This window comes from Gambusia affinis, linkage group LG06 (assembly GCF_019740435.1).
Source record: "Gambusia affinis linkage group LG06, SWU_Gaff_1.0, whole genome shotgun sequence".
Lineage (NCBI taxonomy): Eukaryota > Metazoa > Chordata > Actinopteri > Cyprinodontiformes > Poeciliidae > Gambusia > Gambusia affinis.
The window spans coordinates 21,669,548-21,690,895 of NC_057873.1; the positions used below are offsets into that span (position 1 = coordinate 21,669,548).

Consider the following 21,348-nt stretch of genomic DNA (forward strand, 5'->3'; position numbering starts at 1 on the left):
TGCTGGGTCAAAAATATACATACAGCAACATTAGTATTTGGTTACATGTCCCTTGGCCATTTTCACGGCAACTAGGCGCTTTTGGTAGCCATCCACAAGGTCCTGGCAAGCTTCAGGTCGAATGTTTGACCACTCTTCTTGACAGAATTGGTGCAGTTCAGCTAAATGTGATGGTTTTCTTGCATGAACCTGTTTCTTTAGCACTGTCCACATGTTCTCAATGGGGTTTAAGTCAGGACTTTGGGAAGGCCATTCTAAAACCTTAATTCTAGCCTGGTTTAGCCATTCCTTTACCACTTTTGATGTGTGTTTTGGGTCATTGTCTTGTTGGAACACCCAACTGCACCCAAGACCCAACCTTCGGGCTGATGGTTTTAAGTTTTCCTGCAGAATTTGGAGGTAATCCTCCTTCTTCATTATCCCATTTACTTTCTGCAAAGAACCAGTTCCACTGGCAGCAAAACATCCCCAGAGCATAATACTACCACCACCATGCTTGACAGTAGGCATGGTGTTCCTGGGATTAAAGGCCTCACCTTTTCTCCTTCAAACATATTGCTGGGTGTTGTGGCCAAACAGCTCAATTTTTGTTTCGTCTGACCAGAGAACTTTCCTCCAGAAGGTTTTATCTTTGTCCATGTGATCAGCAGCAAACTTCAGCCGAGTCTTAAGGTGCCTTTTTCTGGAGCAAGGGCTTCTTTCTTGCACGGCAGCCTCTCAGTCCATGGCGATGTAAAACACGCTTGACTGTGGAGACTGACACCTGTGTTCCATCAGCTTCCAAATCCTTGCAGACCTGCTTCTTGGTGATTCTTGGTTGACTCTTGACCATCCTGACCAATCTCCTCTCGGCAGCATGTGATAGCTTATGCTTTCTTCCTGATCGTGGCAGTGACACAACTGTTCCATGCACTTTATACTTGCGTATAATTGTCTGCACAGTTGCTCTTGGGACCTGTAGCTGCTTTGAAATGGCTCCAAGTGACTTCCCTGACTTGTTCAAGTCAATAATTCGCTTTTTCAGATCCACACTGAGTTCCTTTGACTTTCCCATTGTAGCTTTTGTAGCTGAGTCTAATCACTGGGTCAAATGAGCCCTATTTAAATGGGCTCATGAGAAGTCAACAGCTGTAGTCAATCAGAATCACTTAGAAGAAGTGAAGAGGCCATGACATGAAGCTAATTTGATTGACACAACTCGCTACATCACCAAAATTGACATATTTTGTTGCTGTATGTATATTTTTGACCCAGCAGATTTGGTGACATTTTCAGCAGACCCATAATAAATTTATGAAAGAACCAAACTTTATGACTGTTTTTTGTGACAAACATGTATGTGTTCCGATCACTCTATCACAGAAAAATAAGAGTTGTAGAACTTATTGGAAACTCAAGACAGCCATAACATTATGATTTTTTACAAGTGTATGTACACTTTTGACCACAACTGTAAGCCTGTAACAGACAAAATGCACTCGGATTTCTGCCGGTTTTCACTTCAGAACGCCTGAAATGAACTCACAGATAGACGGGTATGTCAGTGATTTATTAACATTTCTAGAACAGACAGAATAAAGTTTAAGTCTGCATTATTTGGTATAAAGACCAGGAGCATCATGTACACAATCTACACACATTTGACAACTACGTAAAGTTCTGGGTAACATGTTTTTCATAATAGGCCATAATCACTACAGCATGGCCAAAAGAAATCTTGAGATAACTGTACTTCACAAAAAAAAAAAAAAAATTAAAAATAAACATGCAACATATTGAAAAGAAATGTAGTTTAACTACATGCACATTAGTTCTAGCCGGCCAGCCCATCCTGTCCACCCGAGCGATTTTACTACAATACGAAAGAACCCTCGCCTTTAAACGCCTTTAAATTTTTTCAGTTTGTCACATCACAACCACTATCTTCAATGAATTGTATTGAGATTTTATGTACCACACCAACCAAAAGCAGTAAATAATCAGGAAATGGAGGAAGTATAAAAGCTTGTTTCAAAATTTGATTACGGGCGCAAATCGTTTTCGCGGAAGCGTCTTTCCCAGCAACGCAGCTGGAAATTCCTCTGGATACGCCTCGCTTAGCTTTGCACATCCTGAGTGAAACTCTTGCCCTTTTCGTCACAATGCTGCTCATTTTTAGTCAGATTGGATGTTTAATAGTTTCCTTTGAATATATCTATCTACGTTATCCGTAGAGGCCACATTACTAAAGATCCACTGCTCAAAAGTCTGGAGCTGTAGATGTTTGTACCATGGGACTCTTGGTTGCTTCTCCAGCCTTGTCTTGAATCATTTGCACATATAAGTTTCTGGGGGGTTTTATGTCCAGCGAGCGGTCATGTGAGATGTTCTCCAAAATGGTGCTGTTTGTTCGCAAATATTTTCTCACAAAGCTCTGAAGCCTTCAAGATGAGATTACACATGGAGGGGACTTTATTTACCTGGCAGGCGACTCCTGAAGGTGTCATTCAGAGGCAGCAGAGTACAGGAAAAGTAATCTAAAACTAGCCTCCCCTTCCTTCCTCTTAAGTTTTATATACATCGACGTTTGTGGTTGTGATGAAGTCCGGCTCCTGTGAAAAGATGTTCTCATTTAACCGCTGGTCCTCAACAGCATGACAGTCGGCTGTGAAGACGTGCTATAATCTTGATTTCAATTGACTGATTTTAGGAAGTGATGACAGCCAGAGTCTCAACACAATAGGAGCAATTTCACCACTCAGTGACAAATCCTTAGACACAAGACTGATAATCTGTTAGCCGAACGACGAAATGATGGAGGGGGACAAAGATCCGTCAAAAAAAGCTTAGACTTCCTTCAAATTCACAGTGTCATTTACAATTTGCCATGTCTTTTACTCCCATGGGTCCATTATCGCTCCCAACTGGTGGCAATTACTACAAATAGTACATTCTTGATAGATCAACACTTGCAATTTTTAAGGCTTTTTCATCTGCAAGACATGGATTTATGGGAATTCATTTGAGAGTGAAAATGGCTTTAACTTCTGTGCATTCAGGTGGGTAATTACCGGCAAAGAAAGTCTTTTGTTATAGTAAAAACCCATCGCTTAAAAAGACATGGTGAGAATATTAAGGCCACTCTTTTGAAGGCACACATTAGGAATTCCTGCAGTTCTAATCAGACTATAGGCAGCTTCATCTATATTTAAGCATGCGGTGAAAACAACCCTTCAGTTTGCGGTCCAAGGTCCATTTCTTGCTTTGCTGTGATCCACGTTGCAGCGAGGGAACAAGATCAAAACCTTTGGTTTCAGTGACTGATTTCACCAGTTCAACTGTGAGTTTTTTCAGAGTCTCTAAAACCTTGCTGGGTGAATCAAACATAATAATTTGAAATCAAAGTGGGTGGTCTTCCAGGTAAAAAAAAAAAAAAACCCACAAAACATTCAAAGGATGAAAGAGAACCAATAACAGCAGAGGTGAGCGATAAGCAGTTCTAAGGACTCCTGGTTGGAAGAGAAAGAAATTGGATTTAGTGCAGTGAAACTGACACAAAGCAGGTTCCGAGGTTCAAACAGCAGAGCAATGTTCTCGAGAGAAACGGATGTTCTCTGCCAATTTTTATGTCTTCTCACACTCCAGGTGGACTGCGCCGTCTTCTTTAAAAAATAAAATAAAATAAAAATTTAAAAAAAGAGTCAGGAGTGTTTTTCTGTGGTCAGAGGATGCTCACTCTCTCAGTGAGGCCTTTCATGTCTGAGTCCTCCCCGCCGTCATCGTCATCAGAGGCTGACGCAGGCGGGGGAGGGACGTAGTTAGCCGGGTACGACAGTTTGTGCTTCATGGCGTACGTTTGCCAGCGGCTGTCGTCACTCTCGTGGGTGATGTAGCGCTCACCAAGCTTGGTCTCCAGTTCCCGCAGATCCAGCCACGTCTGGTAGTCCTGAAACACAGGAGACAAACAGGGGGATGGAAATTCAGCCTCATGAGAGCCTTCACGTTTACACTAAGGTTAAAAAGGCCTTCCAGTCTTGTGTAGATTGTAAACAGCATCTTTTCACAGTTCGTTGACCTCACACTTGATGGTGGAAAGGTTGGGAAAAAAACAGATTTTGCAGGTAGTCTGCTTAACACACATAACAAGCTGAGATAAGGAACATCAACTATTGTTTTATCTGTGTGATTTCTGGGAAACGGTGCATTTTCAGGTGGATCAAATATTTATTTCACAATTTTTGATATGCAAATGAATTTACAACGTTCACATAAAAATATTTCTTTCTTCTTGCTAACACTGGGGTTCTTATCTTTAAACCTTTGCTACATAAAAATGAAGACTGAGCAAACTTGCAAAATAAGAGCAGGTTATTTTCTCACTATGTACACACATCAACCTTGAACTTCCAATTTTTTTTAGGTGCAGACTCTTTGGATTTATATGCAAAATATAATTTAACAGTTTTAATCATGAGGAGACCTCATGATTTTAAAAGCTTTTGCTCTCCAACATTTCAAGTACAGTGTCTGTACTTGAAACGTGATGGATAAATCAAAAAACTTCTACTTTTATCAATGTCTCTAAAAAATGTGCGTGAGAGATCAGATAAACGGTTTCTTTAACTCACCTGTAAATAGGAATGGCTCAGACTTTTGTCGACACTGTAGCGTTTCCTCATCTTGACTTGCAGCAGGTTGTTAATCAAGTCGGTAGCTGGGAACACAATAATAATAGTGAGATTGTTTATTAAAATTAAACTCATTGTTTTATCAAATAGCAATGAGTTTCTATATGTTTTTACAAATTTATAAAAATAAATTAAAAAGAGCAAGTATCAAATAAATATAGTAGCAAATAAATGTTTAATTAATTTATGTAAAAAATAATTAAGAAGGTTTTTTTTTTTCTTGGCTTTTTCATCAAACCCATCGTAAGCTTATTGTAGGAAAGATGGGTTGTTCTCTATCCTTAGTGATCAAACGTTACACTTAACTTAAGAAGTGTATGTTGTATGTTGTCCTGTAGGTTGTATGTTGTAAATGTTAGCCCAGAGGCAAGCCCTAAAAACTTTCACTGTATTTAAGAAAATCTCAGAACTGGAAAAAAAAAAGTCAGCAGAGAGAGAAAAGATGTGCTCGACATAAACTAAACAAAAGTGTAAATTGAAAGCTTCTGTCTCAGACTGGAAGGAGGAGAGTTGGCAATTCTAGTGGACATTTCTGTTGATTTTACCGTTTAGAGATATCAACTTGCTGTGGAGTCAGACTTAGAGGTTTTACATGACACTGTTGATCGACTATTTAGGATATTATGTATGTCAGAAATACCGCAGTGTTGTTGCTTGAACTAGCCAACTAGCCACAGAGAGGCTGAGTCTAGGTGGTTAAATTTCTAAAGCTGTGAATGTTGCTTCTGCTGAAGCTAGAAAGGTCTGCAGTTACAAATGTCTCTCTGGTGGTTTTGCTGGAGCAACACTTTCATGGGGGAGGTGAAAGATACCAGTTTGTTTGGGCTCATAGGTCCAAACTGTGAGTTCCTCAGTCATTTCCTGCCTTCTTACTGCTTGTGCACTATTAAAATATAATATTTCCTCATACCACGTGTCCACTAAAGTGGGGAAACAAAGCCTAAATGTCAGAAATACAACCACAGAAGTCAGGGGCACCAAAGTGTCGAGAAGTACAACCCAGACAGTTCCTGAAAAGTCTGAGTTTCTTCATGCCTTGCAAAACTCACATAAAGATGGTGATTAATAACACAAGTTTAAAGTAGTTCTCTAAAATGTCAATAAGGTTGAGTTACAGTCTCTGTGCATGGTTTTTGCAAAAGAAAAATATTAGACTTTAATCAATTTATCCTATTATTGATTAAACCCCTTCCCATTTACCATCCTTGGAGATCTTTTTCCAGGGGTTGACTGGGTACATGAAGGCCGCGTTTTGAATCTGGTCGTTGATATCTTCGTCCTCGTTGAAGGGAAACGTGCCGCTAAGGCTGACGTACATGATGACGCCGACCGACCACATGTCCAGCGAGCGGTTGTAGCCCTGGTTCAGCAGAACCTCTGGGGCCAAGTAGGCAGGTGTGCCGACGACAGAGCGACGGAAAGACTTCTCACCGATGATGCGTGCAAAACCAAAGTCGCACAGCTTCACCTGGAACCAACAAGGAAGTGATCAGTTGCACCAAGGGAGGTGATTTTTAGACATGCATAAAAGTAAATTAGGGAAATAGTATGTTATATACAGTTAAAACCAAAAACACAATTTTTTTCCTCATTGTTTGGAGTTAAATCAGATCAAAACTCTCTCGTTTTAGGTCAGTCACAATTACCAAAATTACTTCTGTTTACTAAATGTTGGAAGACTTATTGGGAAGGTTTCTTTTGTTTTACATATATTTTGTAATTTTCTTCAAATTTGTATAAGGTCTTTAGTACCAGAGATAATTTTAGGTTGAACTGTATGATTTGGATCAAACTTTTTGGATTTTCTTCTTGAAGTTTCTCACAGTAGAGTTTGCTGGAGTTTTGGTCCATTCTTTCTGACAGAACCGGTGAAACCCGGTCAGGTTTGTGCGCCGTCTCACTCTCAAATGTTTTTCATACCTTCCCAAAAACTTCTCCATATTTCAGGTTTTGTGATGGCAACACGAAAACACTGACTTTGTTGTCTTTAAGCCCCTTTGTAGCCACTGTAGCTATGTGCTTAAGGTCAATATCCATTTTGAAGATCAATCTGCAGCCTAGCTTTTATTTCCTGGCTGATGTCTTTAGATGTTGCTTCAGTATTTCCACATAATGCTCTTTCCTCATGAAGGCATTTATGTTAAGACGTGGACCTCTTCCAGGAAATCATCTCCACAACATAATGCTTCAAAGCTAAGGTGGCACAAACATCCCTGCTTTTCCTCCAAATGTAATGATGGTTGTTACGGCAAAACCGTTCCACTTTAGTTTCATCAGACCACAGGACAAGTCTCCAAAAATGAAAATGTTTGTCCTTGTGTGCATCTACAAACTGCAATCTGGCTTTTTATATTTTGTTTGAAGTAAAGGTTTCCTCCTTCCAGCCCACGTCAGTACAGAACATATTTCACTGTCGATAAGGACTCTGTATTAGCAGCTACAACAGCATCTTCACAAGGTCTTTGGCTTTTGAGCAGGAGTTGATTTGCACATTAATACATTTATGTCTGAGACACGCAACCCGTTTTCTTCCTGCACAGTACGATGGACAATCCCACCATGTCTATATTTGTTGGAACACACTAATGTAACACGTGTATCATGTTAAACAAGAAAGGAGTGCGTTTCTGGAGCTGCCTTAAAATACACCCACTGGTTTAACCCAGATTTACTCAATGTGTCAGTTAACCTGTCAGAGGTTTGTGGATGGACGTCCAAAATGTTTGACCAAAGTCATACAGCTTAAAAGATCATTATTTCTGACAATGACCAAATACATGCTGAATTTAAAGGAAGTTACAAAAAAAACTGGTAAGTTTTCCAACATGTAATAATTTTAACCAACTTAAAACAAGGAAAGTTTGGTCTGTTTTAACTTGAGACAGTGAGGCATAAATCCTGTATGTGTCTTTTTATTCAGTGTGCATGAATATCTGGTTTCAACTGTACAGATAAACCCTGTTGCCTGTTTGTGTGGGTACCTGCGGGAACGGATCGGCTGAGGCAAGCAGCACATTCTCAGGTTTCAGATCACAGTGAACGATATTCTTGAAGTGGAGATGTCTGAGCGCTGCGAGAATCTTCTCACAAACAGAAAAGCATGCCACATACCACACAATCAGGAAATGACTCAAAGTAAACTACAAATAGAAAATTGATTATAACTCTTATGAGGCTGCCAGAAAGCTGCCCCCTCAGAACTCTTCATTTTTATTTTTTGCCTTTCACCTAAACATCATCTGACAAATGAAGATATCTGAAAACATAAAATGAGTAAATATGTGGAGGTCTTTTCAAATGTTGACTGCAAAAACAGCAATCCAAAACAATGCAGGCAAAAAAGTAATTACCCAAACATAAGAGGTGCTGAGACCGTCCTTAGTTGCACCAAGCATTTGCAACTGGCAATTAATGTTTCCCATCAATGTTTAGGTATGTTGCTTTAATTCAGCAACATCTCAGCTTGTTTGGACACGAGTACTGCTGGTCATTTTTATGCTGCACAGCTCTGATGACCATAAGGTTTAAGCAAGTCATCCAGGTCCCAAAGCACAACATCAGGGCCAGACCATCACAGTACTATCACATTATTTGACTTGTCAAATATATATATATATATATATATATATATATATATATATATATATATATATATATATATATATATATATATATATATATAATTTTTTTTTATCTCTTGAAGAATTTATCATTCGACTACTACAGTCTATCTTCACTCATATTAAAAGAGTGAAAATAAAATCCTATGAAAATATGGGTAAGGCTTTATTTGACGGGGTGTGCATAAGACTGACATAACACCTGTCATGAAGATGAAGGAGTCTTTATGAATGTTTATGACTGTTCTGAAGTGTCATTCGGTAAATAATGACACGTTTAAAGCCAGGTTGCATTAAAAGTCCATTAACATTGTCAACTGTTCATTATAAGTGTCGTTATTTGCCAAATGACACTTTGTGACAAGTCATAAACGTTGATAAAGACTCCTTCATGTTCATAACAGGTGTTACAACATGTATATGACAGTCTTATGAACACCACCTCAAATAAAGTGTCACCAGGATTTGTTTGACATTGTGAAACATTTAAAATGGATTTAAAAAAAAGAAAAGCAGATTCTATGAGGGGGCAAATAGTTTTTCACAGTACTGCATACATAGTACAACAGCAGAAAGGCAACATAAACAGCATTTAGTTACAATTTGTTGCTCTCCTGGAGACAAAAACACACCTGTGTGATGAGGAATTTAGTTAGCCTCTCCGGCAGTCTTCCCTTCTCGCTGGAAAGGATCATCTCCAGCATGTCACCATGCAGCTTCTCCATCACCACAAACACTTTCTCTGGGGTTTCAAACATGCACTCCAGGTTCACTATTCCCAGATGTCGCAAGCTCTGGTTGAAGGAAAAAAAAGGTTGTATGCAATGTAAACAAGTTGAAAACTTTGGAGAGTGAAAGAAGAACTGAGGTGAGTGAATTGAAGAATTGAAGAATTGTGAAAGACATGTTTTGATAAAGTTAGGTTTAAAATGGCAAGAATGCATCTCAAGGGGGAAAAAAGCAGACCTTCACATGCATGCAAAAACAGGAAGACACAGTCTCACACGATGTCAGCGTGAGACCATAAACCACAGGAAATATAATGTTGAAGCAAGAAGAACATTTTAAAGTTATTAGTATATACACCCTGTTCAATAAATTAGAATATAATTGAAAATTCCCTTTACTTCAGTAACTCAATTCACTGAGTAAATGAATCACAATATAGATTAATTACACATATGCTGACACTTTAGAGCCTTTAGTTCTGTTAATTATAATGATTTTCAGCCTATAGCTAATCAATACATTATATGTAGGATCAGAATGTTACATCAAACCAATTTCAGAAGCACAGAAAAGTGGAATTAATTAAAAGTATATTTAATACCTACCTAATTTGTTTTGCCTAAAGCAAGTTTACTATTGAACTGGTGAACTCTGGTCTGTAAATAGTGAATCTACCTCCACCTGCTGGTTAAAAGAATATACCTGAGCCATAGACCATAAAAGAAATCAATCCAAAAGCAGTCTGTAGTTACAAAACATCAAATTACAATGCTTCGGTAAGTCCAGTGAATCTAAAGAACCAAACGAACCGTTAATGTCGACCAGTTTCTCCTCGTTTATCACACTGAGCAAAAACGCTCCTCAGGGCGGCGTGCTAAGCCTACTACTTTATTTTCTCCATACACATGAGTGTACTTCCACCTGTTCTGGAAACTTCATCCTAAAATTTGCTTATGACATCACTGTGTTTAGGCTGATCGCAGGTGGCAGAGAAAACCATTGAGGTTCTAGTCATGACCGATTGGTGCTGCTCAAATAATCTGCAACCGAAATCCACAAATCAACAGATCTGATCTGAAACGCCTCATCTCTCTGCCGACTCCAGATGACATATACAACCCTCGCTGCCAAACCAAAGGAAGAAATATTTCACAATGTCTTTCGCAAGAGAGTCGACATCTACACCAACAGCAGCTAGCAGTGGATTAAATTAAGGACTGGAAAACAGATTTAGCTCAAAAACTACAACCACACTGAGTATAAACATACACTAATCTCAGTTGAAAGGTCAAAATGTACATTTTTAGTTATTCACATTTCATATTGTACTCAGTGCAACAATATAGTCGTATTCAATAAATTGAAATGTGAGGCTCATTTGTCAAATTAAAAGTACTTTATTACTTTTAATCTATTGTTATTAGTATTAACAACCTTTAAGCAGGTACTTTTCAGAAAGGCTACATTTCTGCATTAAAATGTCTTTTATTGGTCTAATGTAATACACTAATCTTAAACAATCCTGTTTTCTTTAACTGTAAACCTAAAATCATCATAATCAACAGAAATAAATGCTTTCAAACATCAATCTTTGTGTAATTAAGCTACATAATGTGCTTTACTTGATGACAAAGTTCCTGACGTAAATGGTCTTTGTCAGAATATTTCAAGTTATTGAATGGGTCTGTACAAGTTACAGTGTAGGAGTACAAGTCAAATGTTTTCAGCGTGTAAAAGATTGATGCCATTAAGTCTTGAACTGTGAGCTAGTGCTTCAACTTTATTGCTCCACACATTGTGGGCATTCTCCAGCTTCGACATACAGTGCTCTCTGCTGGTCACCCTCATTATTGCAACATTTGGCTGCATATCAGCACATGTGCATTTGTTTGTATTATTTATAATTTCCTGTACTTTAAAGTACAGCCTTCTCCTCTGATTCAGGTGCTGATTTAAATGACTTTCTATTTGCAACACACAGTTTTATGTTTAAGGTTGTTTTGTTAGGGATGTTCATCAAAATGTCTGGCACAAAACTGTTCGATAGTCTGTTAGTTTTTCTTATCTTCAAGTCTCTTGGTAGGTGAATGTTTAATAATAAGCAAATTTATAAGAGAAATTAGAAAAATACAGATACAGAATTCATGATACCAAAAAATAAACACTAGAGGTATCAAGAATCAGTTCACCTTTCAATATTCTTTTACTAAACCGAGTACTATATTCATTACTATAATGCCTATCACAAAATGCTAGTTCTCATATCATTTTAAGACTTTAAATAGGGTTCTTAAAAGCATGTTATTGTACAGATGGTATAAGGTGTGTGTTCTTACTTGCAGGATGGCCACCTCGTTCCTCAGCTGGCTCTCTTGCTTGGTGGGAAATCGGAGCTTGTCGATGACTTTGACAGCAACGTCTCTTCCCGTCTTTCTGTGCTTTCCTGAAATTATTTATGTAAACTTTAAAAATGTTTGAAAAGCAGACATTCTTCCTGAGTAAAATCATCAGTCCAATATTGTTTATTTTAATTTTTATTTTATTTGTTTCTTCTTAAACGCAAGTACCATTACATTTGTTTGTGTTGTTTTGTGTTAAATATATATATATATTTATACATACATTAGATATATACATATACCTGTTTTTCACACGATACAGCAAACTATAACTTTGTCATTGTGACTTTGTATGTTCACATACCTCCATACACAACACCAAACTGACCAGATCCGAGCACTTCATCAGCAAAAATCTGGTACACTGTGCCAATATCCTGCGAGAAAGAAAATTATTTCTCCAAGTGAAAATGTTGTTTGATGAGAAAAAAAAAAAAAAAAACTTGGACGAAAGAAAAGTGAGAGAAAATCCATACCACATTCTCTTGGATTTGGCTGTTGGAGACAGAAATGCTGATGGAGGCTTGTCCTGAAACAACATCCAAATGCTACAGGTTGGGTATGCTACACAACACGTTTCTGAATGGTACCTGAAAATCACTGGAGCATTTGTCTGCACTACCACAGACAAACAAGCTACATTTCCAAAAGAAACATCTTAGCATGCTTTATTTAAGCACTTGCTCTTTTTTTATATCCCTAAACTTACTGTGTGGCGTGTGTCCCTCAGCCGGCGGGGCATCCTGAAAGATGACTGGCATGAGCGCCTGGCGAATGGCGCACTCCCAGGAGTTTGCCACCTCCCGCCCAATGCCACTGTTGGGCTGCACCATACTGGGGGAGGGGGGTGTCTGGGGAAGGGTGTGGGGGTTGCTGGTGGACAGTGAGGGAAGGGTATTGGGGTCCTCCCCAACAAAGTAGCACATAGTGCCTGTGACGAGCTCAAAGCAGTGAGGATTGGTGCCTTGTGGGACTAGAGTGAAGTCAGTAGCAGGACGCACCTCCAGAATCTCAGAAAGTGGGATCTCCTGCAGTAACACGGATGCATTGGTGAGGAACAGAAAGAGTACAATTCATAAGCATACTTCTAGAATCAGCAATACGTACCTTGTAGTATTTGTTGGAGGTGTTGTTCTGGAACAAGATGATGCACTTGCAGTCCAGGCGCCAGTAGTGCCTCTTTCTCTGTCGGGGATTAAGGTTGGAGAGGATGGGACAGCAGAAGTAAGACACAACACTGAGGAACACGACGGGTAAAAGGACAACAAATGAGGAAGAGCTGCAGGAAAAAGGATGACTTCAGATCTGAAGTGGTCACACAAGGTAACACAACAGATGAGCTACGGGATGCAAGGGAAAGGAAAGAGTGTAAGTGAAGCCAGAGAGGAAACAGTCTAAACGACTACAGAAACAAATACATTTCTCTAAAGGTCAAATGTAGCTTTTGCACATCAGTAGAAAGACCAGGTAGAAAATCCAATTTCAGACTGAATTAACCACATATTTGCCGAGTGCTTCAGCGTCAACAGAAAGAGTCAATTCTCTCTTCAATTTCCGTCCATACACTCCCAAAAGCACACTGGCACATTCAAATATGGGGGGAAAAAGAAGCAATAAAGGCTGAAACCAAGTGATCAAGGTCAAAACTGCTGTGAGAAAAGCTACTCAACAGAAAGCAGAAGCAACATTCTACTGTAATTTATGGAAAATATGCAAAGAAAATCCAATTTATTCCTGTAATGAATTGATTTGAACCTTTAAGTTAATTTTCATTCATCTAGATTTGGATTTCAGACCTTCGTATTGGAATTATAGGATATGTACCAGAGTGTCCTTGTTGCTGTAGTGAACCATCCATCCTTCCTTAATAGCTGTGCTGGATCGTCGAGTCGTTTGCCTCACCGACTGGACAACCCTCATCAGTGGGATATTAGCACTAGGGAAAAAAAGACAAAAAAACTAAACAAAACACACAAAATGCAAATTGAGGCATCTTAAAATTAAAAACCCCTGTGTGAGTTTTACAGTAAAGAAATGGGTTCTAAGTCTGGGTTAGACTGTCTATTATAACCAAAGCATGAGTGTAAACCAAATCAACCTCCTAATGGACGTACAGCGCAATTAGGTGTTAATTAGCCATTTCCTGTGCTGATTATTATTATTAATGAGGTTACTCTGAAATGCAGTTGAAATTGTAAAGGGGCCACAGTTAACGAGGATGCACTTTTGAAAAACAGCAAGCTGTTGCATGTGGTGTGACGCTTTCCCTGTTTGTTTTTTTATTGTCTGAATATGGCAAGCGATCTGAAAGAGAAAAATGGTGACGATATTTTGTTGTTTACAATCAGTGAAGAAGCCTTCTCGCCAAACATCAGCCCCTATTATACACTTAAGTACAATGCTGTATTTTTTGTTTAATGTTCATTGTTGAGTGTGTAAAAACGAAGAAAGTGTCCAGGTTACAAAAAATACAAAAAAAGTGCACTCCAATAAAAAACACAACACTTTTGTGACCTGTGAGTATTTTCTCCACTTTGCTTATTGTGCCAAAGGTTTGTAAGTAAGTAACAATAGTTAGGAAACCACTCGTCTAAAATCTCCTCATACCTTTGGTCTCCACCTGTCCCATCCTGGTTGTTGTCTGGAGAAAAGGACCCGGGGATGCTGCAGGCCTCATCCGAGTCATCCATTGAAGACTTGTCCGAGTTGTCGTACTCACTGCTGAAGTCCATGGGCACTTCGGTGTCGGCGCTGGGACTCAGCATGTCTAGTGCAAGAGCAACAAGGGGAGAGGGTCTGAGTTAAACTGGGTTAAAACAAATCTATTCAACACACCTTGAAAGCCACCACTGTTTGCTACTTCTCTGCCATTACAATTATTACTACTGGCACTGAGAAATAGTAAAAACACTGTTTAGCTGAATTTCAAGAGAAAGGCACACCTTTACCAGCCTGCTAAAAGACCCAGCACCTTGTACTCCGCTTTGCTTCGCACAGAGCTGTAAGCCAGATTTGAATCGAGCGAAATAGAGCAGGAAAGCAACGACCAGGCCTCATGCTTGCATGCATCTGAGCACTGATTATACTTACCACAGTTACTTCTGTTGTCTGAAGAGATAAAAACATTAGGGCCAGTGAGTTTTAGTATTATTAGACAATATATCATTGGGAATATTGAAGATATGCGACATGGTTATTAGTTCTAACAAAGAAAACATGCATGTTTTATCAAATCCATGCAGCTTACACACAATGCAGCCACGTAAATACATTAGATATAGGATTTATGTCTTTGCTCACCTCCAATGGTTTCCCCGAGGCAATCATTAGGAACCTTATATGCACAGCGCTTATGGCAATTGAATTTACAGTCTAGGAGGAACATAAGAAAAGGTTCACTTCAACGGCGCTATTAAATATGAAATGATTTATTTACTATTTTATTTCACAGAAGTGACTTAAAAACACATCCCTGTTCATCTGTGCTCACCTTTGCACTGTAGACCCTGCCTGAACAATCCGCGGAGAAGTCTCTTGCAGTACTGGCACACCGTCGGCCGTGTGTATGAGTGAATAGCAAATGTGTGGGGCACCTTCACCTTCGTCATCAGGATCTTATCCAGATGAACAGGCCGGCCTGTGTAGAAGCGCCGCGCCTCACTAGGAGTCCGCGGCTTGGAAGACAGAGAAGGACAAAAACTGTAATATAAAAGGTGATTTAGAATGTTACCATCTACTCTTGGCAATAAATATTACAAACAGTGTGGGAGAATTGCAAATAATCAAAAAAGAAGAAATGAAAGTGTTGCTTTAAGTTTAACATAAGCTTTATCATCATTGCTGTACTGGACATGTTATAGTAATTCTGTATTTAATGAGACACAAATTGTCAGAGGTGAAAATAAACAGGTTTTAAATCCGTGCATAGTGTAAAGTTATTTGTTGCATAATGTGTCTCTGGTTATATGTATGCCAAACATTGTGGTTAGCAGATATCAACAGATGTATCACTGCAACGTTTACCCAAAACAATTGCATGTAGCTGTAGAAAATCATTACACAACAGCAGTCTGAATGGGGGCCAGCACTGCACAGTTGATAGTTGGGGAGTCAAATGATGATCCCAAAAACCCGTGAATGTCCCAGACAACATTTTGACAGACCAGAAACTAATCTTTTTTTTTTTTTTTTTTTTTACGCCTACATTTAAAAAGTTGTTTGCTTTAACTAACTAACTGTGTTGCTGTTTATGTAAAATTACTGTGATTGTAGATAACTACGTGTGGAATGTAGTTCTGCAAGGTATTTTGGACATCCGTCTGAAAACCTGCAAAACTGCATGCCTTTGTCACAAAGACATTTAAAGCAAACATGTTTGAAGGCCTGAGTAAAAATGTCTCCATTGTCAAAAAAAAAAATATATATATATGTATATATATATGTTTTTTTTAATTAGTATTTTAATGATTATTATCAGCTACAAAACCACCATACTGATGAAAAAAAAATAGCCGTTGGTTATTTTGGGAAATGGTCTTGCTTTATTTATTTAACTGAGTTTCATTTATCAAACTGACATACACCACAGCGCTCTGTGTAAGAATTACCATTTGTGTGTGAGAGCGAATTAAACTGGTTTCTTCAGAGCAGGTGGAGGCTGTCCCCACGCTGTAGACCGACTCGCTGGTGGAGAGACGCAGGGACTGACTGCTACTCAGAGAAGTGGTGGACAGCCGTCGCTTGCGCGCTCCACTGCAGTTATTCGGGATGCTGAAAGCACAGCGCTTGTGGTAGTTCAGCCCACATCCTGCAGGGGGATGCATAGATCAAAGAATCAGATTGGTAGAAATAAACAGTGCAACGGAGAGGAGGAGGAGGAGAAGAACAACACTTGTGGGTCGTAAGAGATATCTATAGGTGCCTTTGCGTGTCTTTTCTGATTATCATAGCATCCTCTGCTTCTCACCATCACACTTCAGGCCTTGTCTGACCAGTCCAAACAGCATCTCTCCACAGTGGTCGCAGAAGGCCGGGGCTCGGTACGAGTGCACGTTGAGCGCATGGGGCCGAATCTGGAAATCTTCAAATGTGGCTGCCGCTAAAAAAAAGGGACAAAAGTTAAACAGAGTGGCAGCTGTGGGTGTTAAAAGTTAACGTCTTGTCAGAGTAACTCATCATATAGCAGAAATATTTGATAGATTAGAGATGCAGGTAAAATCGGAAAGCAGATTGATTTTCTCTGTGATGATGTGACCATACAGTTTGAAAGAGTAAAGGAACAAATTAGCCACGTGTGTGTGTGACAGGCTGCAGTAAAATAAGGCCATCTCTTCTGAAGACATGAAGAAGAGCCGCTATACACTGCTGTTGTGGAAAGACTCACCTGAAAGCACCACTTCCACCAGATCTCCCTCCTGAATGTCACTTGTGGATTTGACCCGCTGGAGGACGTTGTTGGAGGTTGTGTCATGCTTGAACAGCAAAATCTTGTCATAGATGCCATAAAATCCACACTCTGGAAACTGCAACAAGAAGGAAAATATACATTTAACCAGGGGTGATTTTAACTCCGCAATTTACAGTTTATAGACAAATTCAATTGTGTGAAACTGTTGCAAAAATAAAGTACAGCCCAAGTCATATCTAGTGTGTTAATACATAAATTATTAAATCATTACTGGCTTTAAAAATCTATTAAAAATCTCCTTCCAGTTTCACAAAATCAGACATGACCGATTGCTGTGTTTTATTACACATTAAAGAAAGATGAAGCCAAACTGGAAAATGTTAAAAGAATCAGACACACCTCCCAAAACTCAGCTTAGATACAAAATTATAAGTCTTTGAAATTTAAAGGTTGTGTACTCATATTAGGAAAGCCTCAACTGAACCCTAAAATATGTATAACACAAGACGAGTTAAAATAAGAACTTCAAATATAATTCAACCAAGAATGTGATACTAATGGTGGTGAACTAAAGGTAAATGTAAGATTTTCAACGTCATCATGATCAACTTCTCTCACAAAAAAACGGCTTTAAATCGCAAATCAGCTTGTGATAAATCAATGTTTTATAGGGCTGTTAGGAATGCAACATATTTCAGTAAAACTATAAATTATAAATGTATTATTAGAAGAATATCCCAAAATCAGTAGAAAACAATTTAACAGATCCATCAAGACACAAATGCAACATACCGTATGTACTTCTACCTCTTATTTACTGTTCTATTTAATTTTTGTAATATTAACTATTTCTGTTTTTGTATGTTTATACCATGACAAGACTAAGTATTAAAAATCAAAACCTTAAGGAGGATTTTTACAAGGTCATAATTTTACACCTGCTGTTAAAAAAATTATGTAGAAATAAGGTGAAAAAACTTACAACCAAAGTTCTAAAAATCTGCCTTTCACATTTTAGATAACACTTTCACACAGATTAATTGAAACAAAAACAGACAGACAAGCGCACACTTAATGTACACAACCTAGCTACGTCTCAAGCAACATGACGAGAAAGAGCATTGAAACTCCTAAAGCAAGTTTTAATCCACAAAAGTTTTTAATAACTTTGAGAAAAGAAGTTAAATAGATTCAAAGTTTTCGGACTTCATAAATTCAGGTAAACAACTACACACACACGCGCGCACGCAAGCACGCGCACATTAGCACACATGCTAATACGACCAGGCCACCTGTCAAGCAACTCGATCAATGTAGACGGAAACACAAAGGAGTAACTGCATCCTATCTTCCTATCAGTCATATCCAAGTGTACACACAAACATGCTCCGGTGTTTCCGTGAAGCTTTTCCACGGAGATGAGATGAGAATGTCTATCAGAAGTCAACTGAGCAAGGGAGGCTGTTACAGGGAAACCCTGCCCTCATGAATAGTTAACGCAGTCCGGTTCACTTCAGTGGCCACACCACACAGGACACCACAGACACACAGTTTTAAAATAATTTTCTCCTGTAGCACGTAAAAAATAAGCACAAAATGAGGAACAGAAAAAAAAAGATGTAATCTATACAGTTGGACAGACTGCTCCCTCGCACGTTAGCTCACGTAAAAACATTCAACATGGTTATCTCTGCTAGCTTGTTGCTTTCCCATTGTTGAGTCAAGATTCACCATCTGGCCAGACTCTAACTACTTACAGGAAGGGGGACCGTGGTCTCCACCTTCAAATGACACAATAACACAAATACACCTTCTGGCTAACCAACAGGCACACACTCCTAACAAACACAAACACACACCCTGTCTTCCCCCCCCCCCCTTCTCCTCTTTTTTCCCCCCCTACAGCACAAACAGCCTGTCTCTTAGTTCCCTAACATGCTCTCCCAATCAACCACATCACAAAATCCAGGCCTGGCTTGTAACGCTGCCAAGATACACAGCAAGTCCACCACGCCCCAGCTGCTGGCTACCGCTGCTGACCACAGTCAACAACAAGACACAAAAAGCACATAAAGGTTGTCTCTCCAACATACATTCAAGAGCCTCTGACCTATTTTGAGAACGAATCAAACATCAACCGTGTCGGAGTCAATGAAGTAAATCAAACCAAAACAAACTACAGACATCCAAGTAATAAATGTTGTTCACCTGATTTTTACTGAAGAATAATAACAAAGCTATTCTGATTACTCACGAGTTGCAGATGTCTATGCATTTGGCAGACACTTCTTATTCGAAGTGGCTTTTGAATGAGGACTCAATGCAGTGAATATCAAAGCAAACAGTAAAAGAAAGACCATTTGACAGGTTTTGTCAATAGTGACACGGGAGACAGTGAAGAAGTAGAGTTCAGAAAAGGAGGGACATGAGCACAGAGTGTAGTAGAGAGACTAGGAAAGTCAAGGTATTAAATGCTAGAGTAAAAAAAGCATTTAATACATTTTGGCGTTTTCTTGTGCTTTTAGCAAAAAAAAATTGAGAAACATAAAGCCTTACGTCGACTACTTTAGTAGTGTTCAAGCAGGAGCAGGGTTGAGAAAGCTCTGGAATCTGCTTGGGTAGGAAAAAGGAAGTTCCGTTCAAACACTGTTGAAGCAAGAACTCTTTGAGGCTTTGGTCCCCGTTCTGAAGAGTCAGGACTTTAAGAGTTTTTTTAAAGATAGGCAAGGATACCTCTGTCCTGGTAGAGCATGGTAGGACATTTCACAACACAAGAAATGACCTCTGGGTCATTTCAAGACAATAGTCTAGATTTTGTTGAGTGTGATGTACGCATTACTGGCTGACAATCCTTTGATGCTCAGAGTGACTCTATTAAGTCTTCGCGAGAGCCTTTAAGCAGGTGGGAGTCATTGTGTTAAGAACTTTGTAAATTAACGGCAGTGACTTGAGTTTGATGAGGATAGCTAATGCCAACCATGCAAATCACTCATGTTGGATGCTAAAAAAGGGAACCTTGGTGTCATTCTGTTTTTGTTTTACGATAAAAAAAATCCCCACTGTTTACACAATGTTTATAAAATGACAGTTCACAGCAGGAAACTTAAAACAGCATCCCATTGAAAGAATATTATCTACTATTCAAGGCAAGTAGAGCAAGAGTCAACAGAATGGTATCATTGTCTTTGAAATGTGGAATTCTGCAAAAACTTTTTCAGAAGCTAGAAAAGATCAAATGCCAAGGATCAATGCTCAGCATTTCTTACGGTGCATCTACCGACGCCTCAAACTCAGACTTCACTGAAAACTAAAATTAGACTCCAGGTTGTTTCTAAAGTGAATGGCGCTTACTGATAATAGTGTGTGTTATGGGGCACGTTGTATGCTGTTTGGAGACATAGAGAAAGAAATGCCGTTTTAATGCTGAAACAGCTGATCAGACACGTGAGGTACATAAATGTTTGTTACATCAGAAGTTAGAAATTTGTTTCCATCTCCCCTTTAGCGCAGTAACTCTTTTTCAGAAAAGCCAAAAACCCCATCAAGTAAAACCTCTTTTGAGAAAATGAGGAAGTTATTTTGAATTGTAATATTTTCATCTATTTCTCATCTTTTCTAATGCATTACATCAACACGGGCATAAAAAATAGGAATAGAAACATGGCTATTGTCTTTTTCCAAATATCTGTAAATTTCTTTCTTTGAAAATATACAAATTAAAATGAAAAGTATTTCTGTTATGGTAATTGGGGTGAAAAAGTATTTTTAGGCCTGAAAAATGGAACAGGGACAATGTGACAGAGATTTTTCCCTCTTTTTTTTTTTTCCTGGATTTTTTCTTTAAGTTTTAGGTTTCTTTTTAATTCTGACAGACGCTTACAGGAACAGTTCTGGCTCCTGGACAATTAGACAATACAGACATCAATAAACTCAGACTTTACTCTTTTCCAACAACAGCCCAAAAGCTCTGTGACAGCAGTGATTCATGTAATAGCGACATGAATCAGTACATAGGACTGCCACAACTGAGACTCGGTGCTGCCATGTGTAATTACAAAACACCCACAGAGCCTACATCAGAACAGACTTCAAGCTCACAAATCCACCACCAATCATCTTCTACAGGCGATTCTTAATGCCAGCCAGTCTACCATAAACTCCCCGCTGTTGCCGTCACTGCTCTTCTCGAGCCGCAAAACTCGAGGAACAAGGCAAGTCATAAAATCCTCCACCGACTGTTCAAAAAAAACACTCGATGGACCAACCGCAGAAAGTGGCTGCCAAGTCTACGCAGACCACACCTCTTTAGCACACCAACTGAAATGCATGAGATTCAGACTCCACAAACCACCGCTGCCTTCAGAAAAATACCCACTTCTCTTAATCTTGTGTTCAGTTTACTGTGAGAGCAGAGAGTAGAACGAGGATAAAATATCTGATTTCAATTTTACCATCATGAGAAAAACGTACAGGTCGTCAGTTACGCAATCACCCCATACGTTTGTGTGCACAGAGTACATTAGGCT

General features: G+C 39.0%; 1 protein-coding gene across 4 annotated transcripts in view; it reads right to left on the reverse strand.

Moving 5' to 3' along the window:
• Nucleotides 1–1,530: 1,530 nt before the first annotated feature.
• The window catches only part of prkd2 (protein kinase D2), a 42,869-nt gene continuing 23,051 nt past the window's right edge, over nucleotides 1,531–21,348 (reverse strand). Inside the window, exons 1-19 of one of the 4 annotated variants that reach the window (XM_044120660.1) lie at nucleotides 18,580–18,659; nucleotides 16,799–16,937; nucleotides 16,382–16,513; nucleotides 16,023–16,222; nucleotides 14,906–15,089; nucleotides 14,716–14,787; nucleotides 14,506–14,523; nucleotides 14,023–14,182; nucleotides 13,240–13,351; nucleotides 12,523–12,600; nucleotides 12,125–12,443; nucleotides 11,892–11,944; nucleotides 11,720–11,792; nucleotides 11,353–11,459; nucleotides 8,920–9,081; nucleotides 7,649–7,747; nucleotides 5,868–6,135; nucleotides 4,608–4,693; nucleotides 1,531–3,925 (exon numbers count right to left, since the gene is read on the reverse strand). In XM_044120660.1, coding sequence (XP_043976595.1) covers nucleotides 3,701–3,925; nucleotides 4,608–4,693; nucleotides 5,868–6,135; nucleotides 7,649–7,747; nucleotides 8,920–9,081; nucleotides 11,353–11,459; nucleotides 11,720–11,792; nucleotides 11,892–11,944; nucleotides 12,125–12,443; nucleotides 12,523–12,600; nucleotides 13,240–13,351; nucleotides 14,023–14,182; nucleotides 14,506–14,523; nucleotides 14,716–14,787; nucleotides 14,906–15,089; nucleotides 16,023–16,222; nucleotides 16,382–16,421 — 2,256 coding nt within the window. In that variant the 5' untranslated portion in view covers nucleotides 16,422–16,513; nucleotides 16,799–16,937; nucleotides 18,580–18,659 and the 3' untranslated portion in view covers nucleotides 1,531–3,700. Of the gene's footprint in view, nucleotides 3,926–4,607; nucleotides 4,694–5,867; nucleotides 6,136–7,648; nucleotides 7,748–8,919; nucleotides 9,082–11,352; nucleotides 11,460–11,719; nucleotides 11,793–11,891; nucleotides 11,945–12,124; nucleotides 12,444–12,522; nucleotides 12,601–13,239; nucleotides 13,352–14,022; nucleotides 14,183–14,505; nucleotides 14,524–14,715; nucleotides 14,788–14,905; nucleotides 15,090–16,022; nucleotides 16,223–16,381; nucleotides 16,514–16,798; nucleotides 16,938–18,201; nucleotides 18,300–18,579; nucleotides 18,660–21,348 lie in introns of those variants that run through there. The other 3 variants (XM_044120659.1, XM_044120657.1, XM_044120658.1) reach the window with 3 other exon arrangements.